We start from the raw sequence: 22,212 nt of genomic DNA on the forward strand, positions 1-22,212 counted from the left end.
GCTACCTATATTATAACTGTCTATGAGTACAGACTCTCACCCTTAGAGTAAGAGAATCCATTCAGGGAAAGGGTGAGTTAACACACTATACCAAAATGCACAGAATTGTGCTGCTGTTAATTTAGTTTGTCCCAGAGCAACATATCAGAAGACTAGTTGCTCAGTTCTCATCCCAGAGACCCCACAAAATGTGGGAGCAGGTGGTCCTGGAGGACATAGCCCCCTCTCATCGTGACCCTACTTATCCACTGCCAAATGTGGGACTTGAGCTCATGATCCTGAGATTAAGACCTGAGATTAAGAGTTGGATGCTCAACTGAGTGAGCCACCCAGGTACCCCATCCACTGCTTTTTAATTCATGTTTTGCTCAATTCACCTTCATTTGTCTACCAGGACTTAAAATTCATCAGCTGACCTCTCATTTTTTCTCTAGTTCTCACATCTATTTTTCTTTGTGGGATTTAGGTATTACTTTTTCTTCCCATATTTAAAAGCTCTGACATTGTTTTATTAGGAAGTAGATAAATATCTATGCTATATTTGAAAGATGATATTTAGACAAAATTCATAATAGTTATTATGGTATTAGTTTCTCCCAAAAAAACTGGAAATATTGTTTTAAAATTAGAGTAAAGTATTAAATGATTCAAGATGTGGAAATAATTGGTTTACATAAAATGTCAGTTTTAGTCACAAAAGTAATGAGACAACTATCCTAAGGGGTCTCTGGTAGTGTAATACTAGAACTATAATTATTTTTAATTTTTTATATTTTTTTAATTTATTTTTTAGAGAGGATGGGAGAGGGAGAATCTCAAGTAGTCTCCACGCTCAGCATGGAGCCTGATGTGGGAAGGGGCTCAATTTCGCAACCCTGAGAGAATGACCTGAGCTGAAAACAAGAGCTGGATACTTAACTAAGCCACCAAGGCACCCCTATTATTTTTTAGTTTTTAACTGTGCACAGAGATTTTACCTGGCTTCATCAGTGGATTTTTATGAAACATCCATTAGGTACAGAATTCTGTACTATGATGATTCTTCTAGAACTCCTGAGATTATCATCTGCCCATTGCCTAGCTATTTTAAAACCTGTTTTCTTTTCCTAAGAAGCTTTTATTTTAAACATTTTATATATTTATTTTGAGAGAGAGAGCACCTATAAGTGGTGGGAGGAGCACAGGGATAGGGGAGACTTTCAAGCAGACTCCTTGTTAAGCACAGGAGCCTGATGCAGGAGATCCCAGGACTGCAGATCAGGAGATCATGATCTGAACTGAAATTAAGAGTTGGATGCTCAGCCATTCAATTGACTGAGCTCTCCAGGCACCCCTCCTAACAAGCTTTTAGTCTTGCCTTGTAAACACAATCTTTTAGAGAGGTGTTTGCCTGTCACTTGTAAGTTTGTGAAATAAACCTGAGAGGGCCCACTCTCATACTCCTGGAAACCGCAGGGGGGGTGGGGGGATAAGGCTAGCCTGGGGTTGGGGTGTGTGCTCCGCTTCCTTGCCCTGGTCCATTGCCTTCTTGGGCCTGTCATGATCCTATCTAGGTCTTAGTTTGCTAGGATAAGCTCATTAATACGGAAAGAACAAAAGCAGTCCATGGTATATATATTATTATTTAACTGAAATAAATTATAGACAAAAGCTGGAAAAGGAAGCTGAAGACAGTGGTAGAATCTCTGTCCAGAAGAAAAGGATTAAAGGAAGATCTGTGGGGCAGCCCAGGTGGCCCAGTGGTTTAGCGCTGCCTTCGGACCAGGGGGTGATCCTGGAGACCCGGGTCGAGTCCTGGTCAGGCTCCCTGCATGGAGTCTGCTTCTCCCTCTGCCTGTGTCTCTGTCTCTGTCTGTCTCTCTCTCTGTCTCTCATGAATAAATAAAAAAAAAATTTTTTTTTTAAATAAAGGAAGGTCTATAGTCTATTTGAGATAAATGAGGTAGGGGAAAAAAGAATATTAAAGAAAAAATATAGACCTAATTGTGGAGAGTAGTGAAAATTCACTTCTTTACTTACATATGTGGGTTCAAATCGCATGCTTGAGTTCATTCAGCACTCTTCATTCGTTCTGTGGGATTCCACCAAATTCCTTTCCTGTTCTCAGTAACTGATGTGCTTTCAATGGTTATGTTATACTAATAGTGTTATTTTTCCTGTGAACCATTTGCTTTTAATGTGGCACAAGTCACAGTTTGTTTTGCAAGTCTTGTTTTATTTATGGAATTTGTGTATCTCGACATCTCTGGCTTGAGAATAATCCATTCCTAGCACATCACAGCAGTGCCTATTCTCTGTATGTGGTGTTGCTAGAAAAACTGAATTTATTTTTCGTTTTAACGTTTCACGGTTTTTCTCATTACAAAAGTAATTTATGCTCTATTATAGAAAAATTGAAAAATACAGAGATGAAAGGGGAAAAAAAGTATCTCTCAGTACAAAACTGACATTTTGATCATTTTTTCCCATTTTTTTCTTGCAGCTCATGTTTGTTTATTTGCCTCACGGTTTAAGTTAGAGTGGCTGAATAATTTATGGCTTCCCTTTTTTTTTTTTTTTTTTTGACCTCATGTTAACAACAACAACAACAAAAAGCAACAAAAGCACCTCATGTTATGACAGAAGCTTTCTTTCAGGTTACTGAAAACTCTTTATAACATAACTTCACCACTGGAGGAGGTTCCCTTATTCTTAACCACTTTTTCTGTGGCTGAACATTTCAATTTATTTCTAACTTTGTGTGATTATGACTGTGAAATTGTCCATAGAGTTTTGTATGCTTTGTTGATAACGTTGACTGTTTTAGCAATGTGTGAAAGAACTTATTTCACTATAACCTGGCTGACGCTGTTTGCAGTCATCTTTTTCATATTAATCTAATAGGCAAAAATACATTGTTTTGATTTTTTTTATTGTTTTGATTTTTTAAATTACTAATTAAATTTTTTTCTTGTTAACTAGTTATTTGTTTTGTGATTTTTCTTTTTTTTTTTTTTTCCATTTTTGAGAGAGAGAGGAGAGGGGCAGAGGCAGAGGGAGAGCGAGAATCCATGCTGGGTACGGAGTCTGACATGGGGCTCCATCTCATGAACCCGAGATCATGACCTGAGTCGATGTCAAGAGTTGGACACTTAACCCAAGCGCCCTCTTCTGTGACCTTTCATGCTCGGGGATTAGTTTTTATTTGGATGTAAAGTAGTGTCATTTGATTCTCATAAAATATCTTTAAATCTTTATATTACCTTTGTATAATCTTCATTTATAAGTTAACTGGGAAAATGCTGTAGAACCAATTCACATTGCTTTTTGTTAAAGTCAAATAGAAGGATATAGAAGTATCTAAAATGAGAAGCAGGTGAGAATATGGTTGCTATCATAGTTGATATTTCTAGATCATTAAAATCCTGATGTGAATTGGCACTTAGTATGGATAGTTGCATGATTCTGATAAGTTTTTGGGGTCTAGGATGCATTTTGGGTGGTGCATTTTGGGATCTGAGTATCTGACACTGCTTTTTCATCAACAGAACCAAGGTGGGAAGCTGGCAGTCCTTGGCTCATGTCACATGTTCAGTGACCAATATTTGGATAAAGAAGAAAACAGCAAAATCATGGTAGGTTCTTCTCTTTCATTACATTAATGTATATTGTGTATGATTTTCATGTTATTAAAAAAAATACTGCTAAGGTAATCTATTCATTTAAAATCAGATCTTTGGGGATCCCTGGGTGGCTCAGCAGTTTGGTGCCTGCCTTTGGCCCAGGGCACCATCCTGGAGCCCCGGGATCGAATCCCACATCGGGCTCCCTGCATGGAGTCTGCTTCTCCCTCCGCCTGTGTCTCTGCCTCTCTCTCTCTCTCTCTCTCTCTCTGTGTGTGTGTCTATCATAAATAAATAAATAAATAAATAAATAAATAAATAAATAAATCTTTAAAAAAAAAATCAGATCTTCAGGGACATCTGGCTGGTTCAATCAGAACATAGGACTTTTGATCTTGGGGTCATGAGTTCCAGCCTCACATTGGGTATAGAGATTACTAAAGAAAAACAAAACCAACACAACAACAACACCACCTCACAAACTTTAGAAAAATAAAAAATAAAACCAGCTCTTCAGAACTCATTATATGTCTGGCACTAAGAATACAATTGAGTCAGGAATAGGGCCTCATTTGAAAACATTTATAGTACATTGAGAGGCAGCATGAGAGACAGAGATGTAAATTTAGAAGGATGTGGTGAATGTTTTTAAGCATGCCATCTTGATGTGGAAGCCAATCCTGGAGGAGAGGTGAGGAGCAGGCTCAACCAGGGCCTCACATGTAAAGCCTAGGAGCTTGAACTTCCTGCAGAAAGCTATGGAGAGCCCTTGTAGAGTGTCCAGCAACCTTGGGCATAGTCAGATCTGTGTTTCAAAAAGACTCCTCTCTTAGACATGTGGAAGGTGAGAGGGAGGAGGCAGCCTGGAGCCAGTTAGGAGGTTGGCAGAGTCAGCCATCCAAGAGGAGATGGTGACCTGAGTGAAGATAGTGAAGGCAGGAATGAGGGGAGGGACCAGCTGGCACAAATTGTATTGGGAGGGCTTAAGACAGAACTGGTCACTGGTTGATGTGGGAAATGAGGTGAAAGCACTGCAGTTGCCTATCAGCATAATGTGAAGGAAACATGTCTTTTGAAGGATGACAGATGGCACATACCAGAGCTGGACATTGGTGTGATTCTGGTGACTCACTTGCCAGAGAAAGAAGGTCCTATTGAACTTTTTCATTAATGAACAAATTCCCTCAGCCCTTTAAGGCTGTATTATATTGAGAGATTGATTAAGATCTTGTTTCTGCAGAATCCACATGAAATTCTAGTGTCCCTAGACACATTCTAGGGGTATCTAGATAGAGTCTGCTCTGCAAATTTAGACTGCCATCAATCACATTTAAGGAGGGGTGGTTTTGGGAATATGAGCAAGTTTTAATACATTTTGGCCTGTAATTAGAGGTGAAAGTACCTTAAGATAAATGCTCAATTTCCAATAGTAAAAGTGGCATTAGGGTTAGGAAAACTTTGACATTTTCATATGATTTCACCAAGAGAAAAGTGGCTACTGGTTTTTGAAACACTGCTGTATAGTATCCTTCCTTTTATCATTTTTTCCTGATTGATTTAATTTTCTAGTTCTGCCTTGGGTTTTCTCAAGTAACCAAGTGTCTAATTCTGTGTTTATCTTTTAAACCCAGGATGTTGTTTTCCAGTGGCTCACAACGGGAGACATCAATCTAAACCAGATCGATGCTGAGGACCCAGAGGTAGGGACTGTGAATCATTAAAAAACTTTAAAGGCAAAAATTTGGGTTCAGCCTCTCAGCACCGCTTCCAGCAGTTTCAAAGGCATATGTATCTCTTACTTTATCTGTAAGACAGATGGAAAGAAGTGTTGCTTTGGGAGGTGATGAAGGTCACATTATAAGAAATAATAAATTATGCAATTGGTTGGGATGGGAACCTCATTCTATGTATATGCTCCCTGGGCAAACTTTCAAAATCATTATCTGTAGAGAAGTAATTCTTTCAGAAATATGAAGGATATAAAAATAAGTTTTCATGAATAAACAAAGATCATCAGAATTTAAGTTTTAAACTATAATTTTGGTGTTTTGAGGAACAACAGTCCTAAAGGCATTAGGATCCTACTTATCAGATGATAGAGAGTGAGACCAGCATGGGATTAGGGCCAGTAACCTGCTTCCAAGTCTTGTTCTACTCTAACCCTTGGACCTTAAGCAGGCTATTTGTGACCTTTTTTCATCCTGATTTTCTCATCTGTGAAGTGGGGATACTAGTACCTGTGCTCCCTGTCTCACAGGATGATTGTGAGGCCTCATTTAGTAGAAGTATACTTACTTGTTAAATTAAAAGGTGTAGGAAGTAATATAGCTGTCAGAATTTTTTAAATTCTTATATTTATTATATACAGGCCCCATGTATCATATACCTTCACATAAATCAACTTATGCAATCCTTACGGTAGCCTTGGGAAGGAGAGGGTCTTATTCTCATTTTAGAGTTGAGGGAATGGAAATTCCCCAAGATTGCAGTATGCCCAAATAACAATTGACTGCAGAGTTTGACCCAAATTCAGCTCTCCTCATTCAAAATCTGCTTGTTCTATAATTGCTTCTCTTTCTTTCTTTTCTTTTCTTTTCTTTTCTTTCTTTTTTTTTTTTTTTTTTTAAGATTTATTCATTCATTTGAGAGAGAGAGATATCATGCACAGGCGAGAAGGGCAGAGAGAGAGTCCTAAATAGACTCCCCGCTGAGCACAGAGCCCCATGCCAATCTCAGAGACCACAACCCCAGCCGAAATCTAGAGTCAGATGTTAACTGACTGAGCCACTTGGGTGCGCTGCTTCTCTGTGTCTTAAACTCTGAAGTGTCAGGAAAATGATTTCCTTGCTGTGGGAAACAGGGAATGGGTGAGAAGAGAGTCAGAAATGGTGGCCTACTGCCAGCTTCCTCCCTCAGCTGAGGATGTGACCTCCCCAGGACTGACTTGGGTTAGGAAACAGGAACCCCATGTCTAAAATATCGCCTCATATGGAAACATGAAATGTATATTTTGCTTAAATTCCTCCTGAAAAGTGATGTAAGTCCCCCAAGTAAAAGAATTGGAGGATAGTCAGAATTCGCTTTTCAGATCTCACAGGATCCAACTCTTGAGTGGATGGTGACCTTGTCAGCTGCCAATCCTAGTTAGCCTGAGGGGAGCCAAAGGAAGCAGTGCTAAGATATGAGGCATCTGCTCCTGGTCTGTGTGGCCGCCTTGCTCCTCCCAAGTTTCTGTCATTCCTATTTTCTAGGTGAGGAAATGGAAATAAGTACACTCCTCAAGGTCCCTGCCAAGATTGATACCTGGCCAGTCATTCATTACTAATGTCTGTGTTGGGCTGATTCTGGAGTGCCTTTTCTGCCATTCTCTTGTTTACTGTGTTCCGCCTGTGACGTGACACCAGACTGGTTCAGAAAGGAAGTGTCAGTAGGGTGCCAGAGGAGGGTGGTGCTTCGCTGAGGCCTTTCTCTAAAAGCACGTGATTTCGTGAATCTTCTTTTTTTTTTTTTTTTTTATGATAGTCACACAGAGAGAGAGAGAGGCAGAGACACAGGCAGAGGGAGAAGCAGGCTCCATGCACCGGGAGCCTGACGTGGGATTCGATCCCGGGTCTCCAGGATCGCGCCCTGGGCCAAAGGCAGGCGCCAAACTGCTGCGCCACCCAGGGATCCCAGATTTCGTGAATCTTCTGCACAGGAGACCTGGTGCAAATGTTGTGTTGTAAGGCTTTGGAAAGGAAAATGCTGGACCCACTCATACCACAAAGTAAGAAATTCTGAAAATCCAGAGTTCCTATGATTTCAGATCAAATCTTATGTTGGATTGGGTTTCAGACCCAAATGGCAGTTCAGTTTCCAATGAGACTTTATAAAATGGTAGCTCAATAGAGAGCTAAGAGGATTTCTGTGACAAGTTTTAACCTCCAAATCTGCCAGGAAATCATGAAAAACAGTGATCTTGGGGGAGTACTCTTATGTTTCCGTTTAGATGTCTAAGGCCTTGATGGTTTCCTGAACTAGGATTGTGCAGACATGTGAACCAGCCTCAGGATCTTTGGGACTGCTGGGCTTTCACCTTACCCATCTTTCTGCTGCACTTGGGTGCGTGTCCTGGCACGGTCCGCACCTCTGCTGCTGTTCTCACCTTCAACCCCCATCTTGTTAGTAGGGTGAAGCCTCTGACACAGACAAATATTGCAGGGAAAAGCAGTTGTTTATTTATATTCTTCTCCTGTTTCTTAAATTATAAAAAAAGTTTAAAGATTAGGGAAGGTTTTGACTCTTGGGATATAGAAAAAAGTGAGTCTGTCTGCATAGACTTATTTCTGTGATGCTCAGGCATGTCTCCTCCCATGCTGGCAGTGGAAGATGTAGAACACACTGTCGCAGGGACCTCCAATTAGGAATAAACTTCTTGTTGCTAGCATGCATTTAAAGTTAAATGTAGGGCAGCCCAGGTGGCTCAGCAGTTTAGCACCGCCTTCAGCCCAGGGCGTGATCCTGGAGACCCGGAATCGAGTCCCATGTTGGGCTCCCTGCATGGAGCCTGCTTTTCCCTCTGCCTGTGTCTCTGTCTCTGTCTCTCTCTCCGTGTCTCTCATGCATAAATAAATAAAATCTTTTAAAAAAAAAGTAAAGTTAAATACTTTTTGAGTAGGTAATGCATTCGCAGTTTGGAATTCAAAAGCATACACATTGCCTGACTACTTTGTTCCCCTCTCCAGTGACAGTAATCTTAGCTGTTTCTTGTATGTTCTGACAGAGATATTTTATACATATATAAGTAAATAAATGTGTGCATGGATCTCATTCCCTCTTATTTTACATAAATGGTACTGTATATACTATGTGTGTTCACCACCACCTATTTTTTAAAATTAGCAATATGTCTGAGATGTTTCCTTATTTCTTTTTTTTTTTTTTGTTTCCTTATTTCTAAAGAGCTTTCTTTTGATTTTTGTTTGTTTTGTTTTTTTAAGACTGTATTTTCCATTGTTTGTACTGTAGAATATTTAACCAGTCTCCTATTGATGGACGTTTAGGCTTTCCTGGTCTTTTATGGTTACGAGCACAGAGCATGTGTCATCATTAAGGGCTCTCAGCAGTGCTGGAAGCATGTCCTTGGCTAGGTGAGAGGGGTTGGGATCTAGTGTCCTAGTGGAAGGGTCATCTGTTCTGGGCTCATAGGCGGTTCACACCTGTAGCAAGAGAGGAAGCCAAGTGTCTGGCCTCGAAGTTGGTGGGTGGAGTCAGCTGTAGTGGGAGCTTGTGGACTGTCATTTATGATTGTTTCTATTTTTTCACTGAGGTAGAAAATAAGGTCATCAGCCCCAGAATTAAGAAAGGGAAAGTTGTTTGAGATGGCTGAAGTGACAAAAGGAGGGCATTGCCGAGAATAATGACTGCTGAACACTCAAGATCAGTGATCATGAAATTAAAAGGAGGCAGTCAGCGTGCTTGTTTCTCCAGCTGTGCTCAGTACTGCATGAGGAATTACAGAGTTGGATTTAGCCAGCATTGCAGTTTAGCCAAGTGACTTTTGTTCCTCTTTTCACATGAAGTGGCTTATTTAAGGTTTAGTTCCTAGTGACCAGGAACAGATTTAGATGAAATTTTTACTCTTGCTGTGCTGTGTGAACCCTCTTGTGGCTTTCAGATTTCTGACTACATGATGCTGCCCGACACAGCCACCCTGTCAGAGCGGCTTCGAGTGTGTCTCCAGGAGGGCGATGAGAACCCAAGAGACTTTACCACCCTCTTCGACCTGTCCATTTACCAGCTGGATACCACTTCCCTCCCCAATGTCATCAAGTCAGTACCTATACCTCTCGGAGCTGCCCTGCACTCCATTCTGAGCATTTGGTTTAAAAATGTGAGCCTGGGGACAGAGGTTAGGGTCATGGCATATGTGGTATGTAAAACAAGTTCTCAGATCTGTGATGAAGTCGACAGAGATAGCTGGGAAAATTGGGGTGGGAGGTGATGGAGAGGAAACTGCCAGCAATTGTTAGTCGCCAGTTGTGTTCTAGGCTCATATTAGGCACTTATGGTGACCAACTTGTTCTGGTTTGCCTGGGACTTTCCTGGTTTCAGCACCCAGAATCCGATGCCCCAGGAACCCCCAGTAAATTGAGTTGGGTGGGCAAGGTGGCCTGCAGGCACCACACATTGTTACTTCACTTCATATTTCATTTGTCCTCTGAATCACCTGCCACATTTTCACCTGAGGAAGGCAGTTCAGGGGGTCAGGTATTCTCCCAAGGTGGGAGCCTGAATGCTTTCCAGACCTGGGCTTGTCCCTGTTTGATTGCCTGCTCATCATTGTCCATTCCTAATAACAGGCAGAGACAGAGGCCAACATCCTTCAGCCTGGCATGGCATCTACATCTGGATGAACCAAAGGCTGAGTTCAGCCTTCCTGCTGCTCCCTTTATGTTAAAGTTCTCCAAATACTGACTGAGCTCCTCCTGTGCCAGGCACTGTGTCCAAAGTTAATGGTTTTTTAGAGGTGATGGATGGAGGCTGTGAGGCAGGGTTACCGTATTGATGCTAAGTATGAAATAAAACCTGAAGACTAGGGCAGCCCCGGTGGTGCAGAGGTTTGGCTCCGCCTGCAGCCTGGGGTGTGATCCTGAAGACCCAGGATCGAGTCCCACATCGGGCTCCCTGCTTGGAGCCTGCTTCTCCCTCTCCTTCTGCCTGTGTCTCTGCCTCTCTCTGTGTCTATGAATAAATAAATAAAATCTTTAAAAAAAAAAAAAAAAACCCTGAAGACTATGGACATAATGAAGAGAGAATTTGACTCAGACTCTGGTGATCAGGGAAGGCTTGATGAAAGAGGGGCTCTTTTAGCCAGCCATTGATTATCTCAACAAGTGTTTCTGGGGGGCCTATGTTTGCCTGGCATGATGCTGGGTGCTGCACCATCAGGGGTGCAGAGGCTTCAGGAGTTGGCAGGGATGCCCAGATAGAGTTGGGCAATGAGTTGCTTCTATGAGCAAAGCCCGCCACGTATAGGTGTGTCCAGGTAAGTTTATTCCTAATTGCCCTTTGAACTGCATGTAGCTTTGGCTTCCAGCGCCAACTTAGTAATAGTTGAAAACTTGGTCCTCTGAAGTCCCCTGCAATAATTTGTTCTGTGTTCTCCAGCCAGCACTTGAGACACGCCTGAGCATTACAGAGCCTGAGCATTACAGAAACGAGAAGCCAGGGCAAACAGCCGGAGGCTCAGGGCAAAGGCCGGATTTGTGAATGGATGCTAGAAAAGACCTCTAAAAGAGGGTCATGATTGAATCTGTGTTTTCTGAAACCAGACAAAATGATGCGCCTTGTAGCAGTTTATACAATGAATGTGAAAATAGAAAAAAATAGAAGTGAAGAAACCAGCTAGGAGACTGTTAACAGCAGATTGGAGGCTTGAGAGGCGGGATGGTGGGAGCAGTCGCTGTGGTTTCAAGAGATGTTTGGTAAGAAAGAATCAGGAGCCTTGGAAGTCTATATGGTCAGACCAGAGACAGGGTTTTCCCCCTCGGGAATCTTTGCTCCAGGTGGAACTGCTGCGTGGCGCTCAGGATGTGGGGAGAGGAGAGAGAAATGAGTTCTGCTCCACCTCCATCTGATGTGGCTGAGAGGTTGCCTGTGAAGAGTGCAGGTGAACTACCAGTATAGATGCTGAAGCAGACTAGATAAGGTGATTAGAGAAGTGTGGGGAGGGGCTGGAGATGCTCAGGGACAGCACTGGAGTGGGGATTGGGCTAGAGACTGGGCCTCACAGCTGCCCTGGCTTTTGAGGCAGGAGAGGAGGCGGGCCTTTGCCAAGCTAGGGAAAAGCAGTAGAAGAGCAGGGGAGTGTGAGCCGCAGCAGAGTCCCTCGAAGCCAAGGGACGGAAAAGGACTGGAAAGCAGGGCGGTCTGGAGATGGACCTGGGGCTCTTCCTCCTCTGTAGTCTGTGCTTTTCTCAGAATAACAAGGCACATCAGGCTGCTACACTAGCCAGTTACAGTCAAACCAGCTTCGGCCTTTAGCCTCTGTGTCCTTCTCTTCTGATGTGGTTTAGATCAGGTCATTGTGACTGTTCTTCAGCGTTGAATGCAGGATTATTTTAGTTATTTTAGTGCCAGCAGAGTCAAGTAGTAGATATTTTGGAGCTTGGAGGACTCTTTTAATTGTATTTGTCTTTCATTCCATAGCAAAGGACAGTAGTTACAAGCCAGTTTCTATATCGTGCTCCTAGGTAATCGTATTTGCCAGTTACAACTTTTGAATGCAGTGTCTTTTCTCTGAGTAAAAATTCAATTAGTCTTTATTTATGTCGTCTGTAGAATGTTATTCTGAAATAACTTCATTTGTCCTGTTATGCCCAAGATTGCGAATCCGAGAAACCACCAAGGAGTCGACACTAATGGAAATGCACGAGGGTTTATTTGCAAGCTCGAGCTTGGGTTCAAGTATACCTGACACAGCAGAGCAGGGACTTGGACCCCGAGGCTAAGAAGCATAACAGTTTTTTTTTTTTTTAAACATTTTATTTATTTATTCATAGAGACACAGAGAGAGAGAGAGAGAGAGAGAGAGAGGCAGAGACACAGGCAGAGGGAGAAGCAGGCTCCATGCAGGGAGCCTGATGTGGGATTCGATCCTGGGTCTCCAGGATCATGCCATGGGCTGGAGGCAGTGCTAAACCCACTGAGCCACCAGGGCTGCCCAGCATAGCAGTTTTATAGGGGCCCGTGGCCAATGAGATTGTAACACACACAGAAAGTTGCACAGTAACGTAGGTCCACACACAGGTGGCCAATTGAATTACATTTTACCCTATAGTATCCATTTGAACTGGTCTATTACTCTGGTCAGAATTGGCACGTAGTTTTGGTGGGCAAAAGGCAGGGTTACACATTTTTTTATGACCTAGTTTCTGGTAAGGGTATGCTCAGCGGCTTGACTAGGGTGGGGGTGTACCGTAAGCAATAAGCCAGTTTTTGGTAAGGGTTATACATGAGATGGTGGGTGTAGCACGAAATGGAGTTAGTCTTGCTCTGCTTGTCCAGGGGCAGGGGATTTTTGTTAAATTTCCTGGGTCACACAGTCCATCTGGTATTTATTGATGCCTGTAGGGGTGAGATGGAGACAGTGTGGAGTCCTTGCCTTCTGGGGGTTCAGGGGCTGATGATTTGGGGACTGAGACCCAGAGTGAGGAGTGAGGTGCTACAGGTCAGGCCAGAGTGTTTTGGAAATAGCTTTCCGAAATTAGGTTTTCTTGTTTTATCTATTTATTCATGAGACACAGAGGGAGGCAGAGACACAGGCAGAGGGAGAAGCAGGCTCCTCACAAGGAGCCCGATGTGGGAGTGGATCCCGGATCCCAGGATCAGCCCTGAGCCAAAGGCAGATGCTCAGCTGCCGAGCCACTCAGGCGTCCTGGGTTTTCTTGGTTTTAAGATTAGTTTCTCCACTCATCCCCTATCCCCATCAGGCATGCACGTTGGTTAATAGGAAGATTTGGGCAGGTGGTGAGCTGAGCAAGAAAGGGAAGAGGCAACGGAATTTGTTTTATTATTCACACGGGTCTTCAGTATAGCTGACTCCATCTGAGAACAGAAAGAAAGAAATGGCTGGGATGGCAGAGGCCAGGCTTGGCAGCAGGATTCTTTGTGTGCCAGTGGTGGTACCTTTAGCTTAGATACTGCCCCTAGCGACATTCTGCCTGCATTATAGACCAAGTCCTTGGGTCCCTGGTTGGCAGGGATTGGCTGGCTCAGAGTTCCAATCTTGCCATTGTCCCTTTTTAACCAGGTGACCTTGGGAAGCTATTTCATCTCTATACCTCTGCTTCCTCTTCTTTTTTTTTTTTTTTTTTTTTAATTTTTATTTATTTATGATAGTCACAGAGAGAGAGAGAGAGAGAGAGAGAGAGAGGCAGAGACACAGGCAGAGGGAGAAGCAGGCTCCATGCACCGGAAGCCCGATGTGGGATTCGATCCCGGGTCTCCAGGATCGCGCCCTGGGCCAAAGGCAGGCGCCAGACCGCTGCGCCACCCAGGGATCCCTCTGCTTCCTCTTCTATAAAAGATTATACCCACTATCTAGGGTTGTTTTGAGCATTAAGTGAGATAAGTTTCAGTGCCCAGCACAGGGTCAGGCATTATATGTGGCATGTAACAGGTACTCATGTAACTAACTGTTCACTCCATAGGGATCTTCTGCACTGCTAAGCTTCTCCCCAGACACCTGGGAATAGTGGAGGAGATGATGGCAATAAGCTCACCGAATGGCTTTCTGTGGTCACAGACCTCTTTCCTTTCTAAAATCACCCATCCATAGAAGCAGGCATGAACTTTGTTCACACCTGTTGGCATTTCCTTGTTCAACTTCATTTTAAAAGGTCACAAATGGGGATCCCTGGGTGGCGCAGCGGTTTGGCGCCTGCCTTCGGCCCAGGGCGCGATCCCGGAGACCCGGGATCGAATCCCACGTCGGGCTCCCGGTGCATGGAGCCTGCTTCTCCCTCTGCCTGTGTCTCTGCCTCTCTCTCAATCTCTCTGTGACTATCATAAATAAATAAAAATTTAAAAAAAAAAGGTCACAAATGGGGTCACAAATGGGGGCTCCTGGGTGGCTCAGTGGTTAGGCGTCTGCCTATGGCTCGGGATTGTGGTCTCAGGGTCCTGGGATCAAGCCCGGCTCCTGGCTTCCTGCTCTGCAGGGAGTCTGCTTCTCCCTGTCCCTCTGCCCCTCCCCACCATGTTCTCTCGCTCTCAAGTAAACAAAACCTTTTTAAAAAATAAAAAATAGGGGCAGCCCTGGTGGCTTAGTGCCACCTTCGGCCCAGGGTGTGATCCTGGAGACCCGGGATCGAGTTCCACGTCAGGCTCCCTGCATGGAGCCTGCTTCTCCCTCTGCCTGTGTCTCTGCTTCTCTCTCTCTTTCTCTGTGTGTCTCTCATGAATGAATAAATAAAATTAAAAAAATAAATAAAAATAAAAAAATAAAAGTCACAAATAGTTTAAATTAGGTGAGTATATTCTAATTTGCCTCATTCCCTGAGAAATTAAGCCAGCTTACAAAATTATGTATAGTACAAAAGAATAATAGGGAAGTTTGAGAGAATGGAGGCAGAGGGGAAGCCACAATCAAAAGGAAACACGAGGTAAGGTCAGCACTTGACTCTGTGAACCCCTCACTAGCACTGTCCCCCTGCTGTAGCCACTCTGGCTACCCCAAGATCCTGTGAAAATCCTCGTACCTTTACTCTTGCATCTGCCTGGGATACTTGTGAAAGTAAGTACAGGACTTCCTCCTTTCACTCAGGGCTTATCTGACAGGCCGTACCCCATGCTTCCTCCCTCTCTATCCCTCCCTCCTGGTTTTTCCTTTTAATACATATGGATACTGGCATCTTGGGTTTTGTTTATTGTGTGTCTCTCCTCTAGTAGAATGTAAGTTCATGAGGGCTGCCTTGGTCTCTTGTCATGGTTGCTGTTCTCTTGGTATAAAACTACCTGGTGCATAATACATATTCAGTAAATACTTGCTGAGTAAATGAGCACACAGAAGTGTATGTTAGAGGGGCACCTGGTTAGCTCCGTTGTAAGAGCGTCCGACTCTTGATATCAGGGTCATGAGTTTCAGCCCTATGTTGGGTGTTGAGATTACTAAAAATTAATTAATTAAAAAAAGAAGAAAGAGAAAGAAAGAAAGAAGTGCATATTGTACAGATCTGTTCAGTTGCTAGAAGCAGACTTCAGATTTGACCCCCTTCTCTTGATTGTAAAAACAAGGAAACAGTTATAAGGTTCGCACTGTACATTGGGTAAAAATAAAAAGCCTGTTTAGAAGCCTGATATGAAACTTGAAAGAACTTCCCCTTCAGTTCTCAATATAGTCATACCATATGATACACTAGAGAAGATTTATGAAAGGATCATTACATGTAACAATGTATTTTGTGTTTTTCTATGAAAGTGTTGAACCACCTGATTTGATGGAAAAAAGCACAGTGCAGTCAGTTAGATTTGCTTTGCCACAGTGTCTCACGTTGAACCCTGCTTTTTTGTCTTCTTATTAACACAGGGCCCATGAACAGCTGAACGTGAAACATGAACCTCTCCAGCTCATCCAACCTCAGTTTGAGACGCCACTGCCAGCCCTTCAGCCAGCGGTGAGTAGGTGTGCCTGGGGGATCCTGCTACAGAACCCAACTCTTTGCCCTTACCTTGCCAACTGGGCCACCACATGGGTCTTTCCTCCAAATGTGTATACGTATGTATACCCTAAATGTATGGCACGTCTCATGAAATCATGTTTCTCTGGCTCTGAACATGCAAAGACCAAACCATTATTCTGTAAGGCCTTCCACTGGTTGTAGCTCCCAACTGAGAAATCAAGAGCATGGACTTTTGTGGCTGTTAAAAGCATTTCCCACCTTGTGTAGTTGGAGGGCATATATGGTATGAGAAATCCTGGGTGAAATGGAGGAAAGGCTGTGCACTGCTGCTTTCTAGCCAGCAGGTGCTCAGATTCATAGCACAGTCTGTAGCCTAGGGGTGGGCACACGTGCACAGGTTACTTTCAACATTCCAGTCAGCGGGAACTCAACTTACCTTCAAAACCATCCTATCCCACCACATTCTGGAATGTTATGAGCTGCTTGGCTTCATTTTGGTAGCTTTTTAAATTGGCCATGGTGGAAGATTTACATTGCAGAAAATGACAAAGGCTACAGAGCAGGCCTATGTTCTTTTGTCTTGGAAGCTGATAGTGAAACATTTCTCAGCACACCGCTGACGCATACCTGCAAATTCTGGCACCAGGTTTAGCACTTTCTGCATGAATCTACATCTACATCTGGTTCCCCAATTTTTGTCCTTTACGAACTCAAGGTTAAATGAGAAACACATTGTACAGTCAAGTATTCAGCACAAATAAGCCTAATCAGCCCCAAGCTTTTGTCCTTGCTCAAGGTAATGCGCACTGGTATGTCAGTTTGATTGATTTAGATTGATTTAGCAGTGCTTTAGTTTGATGCTGGCTCTGCTTAGTTGTTTATAATGGACTAGTTGTCTCGCTTGATATGGTCTAATGGGTTAGGGCAGAAGGAGGTGATGGGCATTTAGGTGGTTCATCCCAGGGAGGAGCTGAGTTTGGCCTCTCGTTTCCCTTCCATCTTATCACTGCCAGTTATGGCACATGTTCTTTCATGAAAGACCTTATTTCCTTTCAGGTTTTCCCTCCCAGTTTCAGAGAATTACCACCTCCTCCACTGGAGCTATTTGACTTAGATGAGACGTTTTCTTCTGAGAAGGCCCGCCTTGCTCAGATTACTAATAAATGTAAGTTTGGCAAAGTTTTTGTTTGTTTTCTTTTGTAAGTTTTACTTAATTGTGAACTTCTGAGATTTTTCATGAGAGAAAGCTAGAGTTTGTTCAGGGAGAATAAAATATGAATGGTGGTGTAAAATGATAGTTTCTGTTTGTTTCATGTAAGTGATGTTGATTGTTTCTCTCGGGCCAGTTAGTTCAGTGAGTTAGAACATGGTACAAAGCAGAGGCTGAGGGGGCCTGGGTAGCTCCGTGGTTGAGCATCTACCTTTGGCTCAGGGAGTGATCCTGGGGTCCTGGGATTGAGTCCTGCATCAGGTTCCCCCTGGGGAGTCTGCTTCTCCCTCTGCCTATGTCTCTGCCTCTTTCTGTGTCTCTCATGAATAAATAAATAATATTTATTAAAAAAAAAAAAAAAAAGCAGAAGCCAAGGTCTTACCTTTAATTGCTGTAGGTCCTCAGTTGTGTCCTATTGAGTAACTGGAGGATGGATTCTGACCCTGGCTGCCACTTAGCAAATCTAGGTCATTGGTCATAGGAGCAGTTTAAATAAGAAAACTCAGTCAGGGCCAAAAGAATTATAGAGACTTCAAACTGGAAGGGATCCTGGAGAGAGTTATGTGTGCCCACCTTGATATGTGGATCATGAGGTGAGGTCCCAGGCCACATGGGTATATGGTGAGTGGTTCTTCTGACTCTGGGCCCACTGCTCCTTCTGACATGCCTTGCCTCCTACAAGCAAATGGGCCTGTGCACATGTGCTTAGAGGCATAAAATTAATCCATTTTGAGGCAGTGACCCTACTCCTGGGAATCTAATCTAAAGAGATGAGTGAAGGTAGGTATACAGATGACTGCACGTTACTTAAGATTGGGAATCAAAATTATTTAAACATTTGGGATTAATGTTCACTAGCAGAGAAATTATAGTAAATTGTGTCACATTCATTCAATGGGATGACATGTCAATTATATTTTTATTTTTTTAAAGATTGTTTATTCATTCATTCATTCATTCATTCATTCATTCATTCATGAGAGACACAGAGAGGCAGAGACATAGTCAGAGGGAGAAGCAGGCTCTCTGGGGAGCCCAATGCGGGACTCGATCCCAGGACCCTGGGATCATGACCTGAGTCAAAGGCAGACGCTTAACCACTGAGCAACCCAGGCACCCCACAACATGTCATTATAAAAAAGGTTTCTGAAGTCCAAAGAGTGACCCACACGTACCATTGAGAGTGTTTCTGGTTCTAAATCCCAAGACAGGGCCAGCCACTCTTGCAATGATACTTTCATCCTTCCTGTCCCCCATGCCTTGGCCCCGACCCAAAGAAAATGCCTGGGTATGACTCCAAATTAAGTGAGAATACTTTCTTTCTTTTTTTTTTTTAAGTGAGAATCCTAAGTGAAGGAAGGCAAGATAGAAAATTGCATGTTAAAAAAAAAAAAAAAAGGGATCCCTGGGTGGCGCAGCAGTTTAGCGTCTGCCTTTGGCCCAGGGCGCGATCCTGGGGACCCGGAATCGAATCCCACGTCGGGCTCCCGGTGCATGGAGCCTGCTTCTCCCTCTGCCTATGTCTCTGCCTCTCTCTCTCTCTGTGTGTGACTATCATAAATAAAATAAAAAATTTTTAAAAAAATTGCATGTTCAGTAGGATCCTAAGGATGTGAACATCTTTATGTGCCCACAGACCAGGAAGGAGTATGCAGAAATGAAAACAGTTCAATGTAAAGCACCTTCACTGCATCTCTCTTTTGTGTCAGGCATTGTGGTAGATGCTGAGCAGTCAAAAATTAGCAAGACATAGTGATTAAGAATAACAGACCTGGGATGCCTGGGTGGCTCAGTGGTTGAGTGTCTGCCTTCGGCTCAGGGCGTGATCCTAGGATCTGGGATTGAGTCCCACATGGGGCTCCTTACAGGGAACCTGCTTCTCCCTCTGCCTATGTCTCTGCCTTTCTCTTTGTGTCTCTCATAAATAAATAAAGTATTAAAAAAAAGTAACAGACCTGTGAAGGGTCAGATGCTTTGATCCAACATATGTTTCTAGCAATGTATCCTATAGAGATCCTTATAGAAATGTGAAACAAAAAATATAGCTATAGAGATATTAATTGTAGCCCCTTCCCCTGATCATGCTCTCTCTCTCTCAAACTCACTTTCTATCTCAAATAAATAAAATCTTTTTTTTTTTTAAGATTTTATTTATTTATTCATGAGGGACACAGAGACAGAGAGGCAGAGACTTAGGCAGAGGGAGAAGCGGGCTCCATGCAGGGAGCCCAATCTGGGACTCGATCCCAGCACTCCAGGATTACGCCCTCGGCCGAAGGCAGTACTAAGCCACTGAGCCACCCAGGCATCTCTCAAATAAGTAAAATCTTAAAAAAAAAATAAATAAGAAATAAATGAAATACAGTGTTAATAAATAAATGAAATACATCTGTTAAGAAAGATACAGAGCATAAGCTTTGACTTGAGATGTCCATGATGTTAAATGATGAAAGCAACTTACAGAACTATTATAGTTTGATCCCATTGTTTACACATATATAAATATGTAGGTGCACATGGCAATAATTACCTTAGGTTGTATTGGTGGGGACAGAGTTAGAGCAGGAGATTTGTAGCTATATGGTTTGAATATTTTAATAAAAACTTACATTTCTATCATAACTTTAAAAAATATACATCAGAAGAGGAAACAAAGAAAAGAATTATAGTCTAGTATAAGAAGGGATGTAATGGCTATCCATCTTTGATATTGGGCTGCTGGGGATGGCTACACAGAGAGATACGTTATGGATAGAAGTATGAGTGTTTGTTTTTCTTTAATTTCCTTTTCTATAATATTGCTTTAATAAGTGCTATTTAATACCCCTATGTCCTTCTCATAATGGTCCTTGCTGCATTCAGAAAAAATGGTAATTTGATTTCCTACTAGTTCTTCCTGTTCTTTGTAATGTAGAAATTCTGGATCTGGGAGTAGGAGAGCCGAACCAGTCCAGCTTTATTTCAATTACAAGTGTCACATTTTTGTCCTAATTTATAAAAGCAGCACATCAGAGATCTCTTTAGTTTATTATTGTTTAAATCCTGTGGTCACATCACCCTAGGAAAGGTGAGTGATCTTGAGAGGTATAGGAACCTGACAAAGGCGTACCTAAACCACAGTGAGTCTGAACTGGGGGAAGGATGGGAAATAAAGGCTCATCTGATTGTCACCACTGTGCCTAGGTACTGAAGAAGATCTGGAATTCTATGTCAGAAAGTGTGGTGACATTCTTGGAGTAACCAGTAAACTACCAAAGGACCAACAAGATGCCAAACATATTCTTGAGCATATCTTCTTCCAAGTGGTGGAGTTCAAGAAATTGAACCAGGTAGAGTCTAGAAAGCCCACTGAAGTAGGAGCCCTTTCAGTGGTGGTATCTTTCCTAAACTGGACTTCTTAGGTTTTATGCCATCTATTCATTCTGCAAATACTCATTAAGTATCTATTAGGTAAACAAAACAGACAACAATCCCTGCACTTATAGAACTCATGTTCTAGCTGGAGGAGCTAGACAGTAGACATAAATATATAAGTAAATCATATAATATATAGTACAAGATGATGGCATTAAAAAGGTAGAACAGGGATCAAGTGTGCTGAATGTGGCAGTATTAAATAGGGAGGGTGGTTAGAGTAGGTCCCACTATAAAGTTGACATTGGAGCAAAACCTGAAAGTGTTGAGGGATTTCACCATGCCGATAGTTGGGAGACAAGTGTCCCACACAGAGGGAAGACCTGTGCAAAGACCCTCAGGCTGGGCTTTCCCTGCCTGGCATGTTTGAGGCATAACAGTGATGTCAGTGTGGGTAGAGACCTGGGAAAAGTATAGAGAAGCTGGCCACAAGGTCAGCACCTTATGTCAGAAATCATCTTTCTGGATTGAGGACCAAGGACTTTAAAATTATGTCTGGTCTTCATTTGGTCTATTCAACCAGTTGGTAAATGGGCATTTATATACTACTGATGGGAGAATAAATTTGTCTCACTTTTCTGGTGATCTGTTTTAAAATATTTTTCAAAAGCCCTGAAAATGTAGGTACCTTTGACATAGTAATTCTAATCCTTAGCATTTGTCTTAATAGTATAATCCTAAATGTGTATAGATTTACCAACTAGGATGCTCAGTGTAGTACTGAAGAAGAAAATAATAGAAGAAAAATCTTCACCAGTAGGGAGCTGGTTAAGTACCTAGGGTGTAGCCATAACATTAAAAATGTTCAGAAGAATGTTTAAGGACTTGGGAAGACATTCAGGATATAGTAAATGGGGTTGCAGGGGCAAGAGCTATAAAACAGTGTAAGGGTCCATTTTCATATATATATGTGTATGTACATACATACCATATATGCCATTCAGTCATTCCACATACATACATACATGCTTAGGATTTTAGATGCTGAGTGGAAAGGTTAGATACTCTACTGGCAGGGGCTGGCTCTGCTGGATACTCATAGTGCTAGATGTTGGGGGCATTGGAGTGAACAAGATGGATGTAGCCTTTGCTGTCTCTTTCTGAGCCACGTTCTGTAGGGGGGACAGGAATATTATAGGGCAGTTGCAGTGCTCAAGATAAAGTGCCATCAAGGGAACCCAGAAGGGAGTTGATGTAACTGCTGGGGCACTGAAATGTGGGATGGGGCTCAGGTACGTTCTCAGTACTTCCCTTACTGGCAAGGCAGAGACAGCCCCCCAGTCCAAGGTAAGAAGTCTTCTGTGGTCTTTGCATTGGTGCCTTCAACTGTATTTGCTCCCTACTCCTTGTGGTGGATGGTGGGCAGTAGTCAAAAGCCCTGTCCTTAGAGTGAAAACTTGGATCCTTCAGCTGGATCCAGCCTTCAAGCCAGAGATTACTTACGTGTCCCAATTAATGATGATTCAGAATCTTAATCACAGTGCAAAACACCAGAGTTCACATCTCATGCTTTGTACTGAAATACTAAAATTCTATCTTATTCTCTCATCCAGGAACATGACATTGATACAAGTGAACCAGCATTCCAGAACAATTTCTGAGAATCATGCCTCTTGAAGCATCTTCTGCCTAATTCTCTTTGTAAACTATTTTTGAATTGTTTTTCAAATCCTTACAAAATTGTCTATATACTCTTTACCCCGAGTTATAGGCCTGTGCATCTCCTGTAGTGACTACATAGGTATAACATGTCTAAAAAGATCCTTATGTAAGATATGTTCCATTTTTTAAATTAAATCTGACTGAACCTGTACTTTTATAA

General features: G+C 42.6%; 1 protein-coding gene across 4 annotated transcripts in view; it reads left to right on the plus strand.

Annotated features, from left to right (window-relative positions):
* IFT52 (intraflagellar transport 52) overlaps nt 1-22,212 on the plus strand; it is a 39,080-nt gene extending 16,868 nt beyond the window's left edge. For all 4 annotated transcript variants that reach the window (XM_077873239.1, XM_077873238.1, XM_077873240.1 and 1 more), the window contains 7 exons: nt 3,528-3,614; nt 5,234-5,302; nt 9,259-9,413; nt 15,673-15,760; nt 16,823-16,931; nt 20,160-20,305; nt 21,944-22,212. In XM_077873239.1, the coding sequence (XP_077729365.1) occupies nt 3,528-3,614; nt 5,234-5,302; nt 9,259-9,413; nt 15,673-15,760; nt 16,823-16,931; nt 20,160-20,305; nt 21,944-21,991 (702 nt within the window). In that variant the 3' untranslated portion in view covers nt 21,992-22,212. The remainder of the gene's footprint in view (nt 1-3,527; nt 3,615-5,233; nt 5,303-9,258; nt 9,414-15,672; nt 15,761-16,822; nt 16,932-20,159; nt 20,306-21,943) is intronic.

This window comes from Canis aureus, chromosome 26 (assembly GCF_053574225.1).
Source record: "Canis aureus isolate CA01 chromosome 26, VMU_Caureus_v.1.0, whole genome shotgun sequence".
NCBI classification, from domain to species: domain Eukaryota; kingdom Metazoa; phylum Chordata; class Mammalia; order Carnivora; family Canidae; genus Canis; species Canis aureus.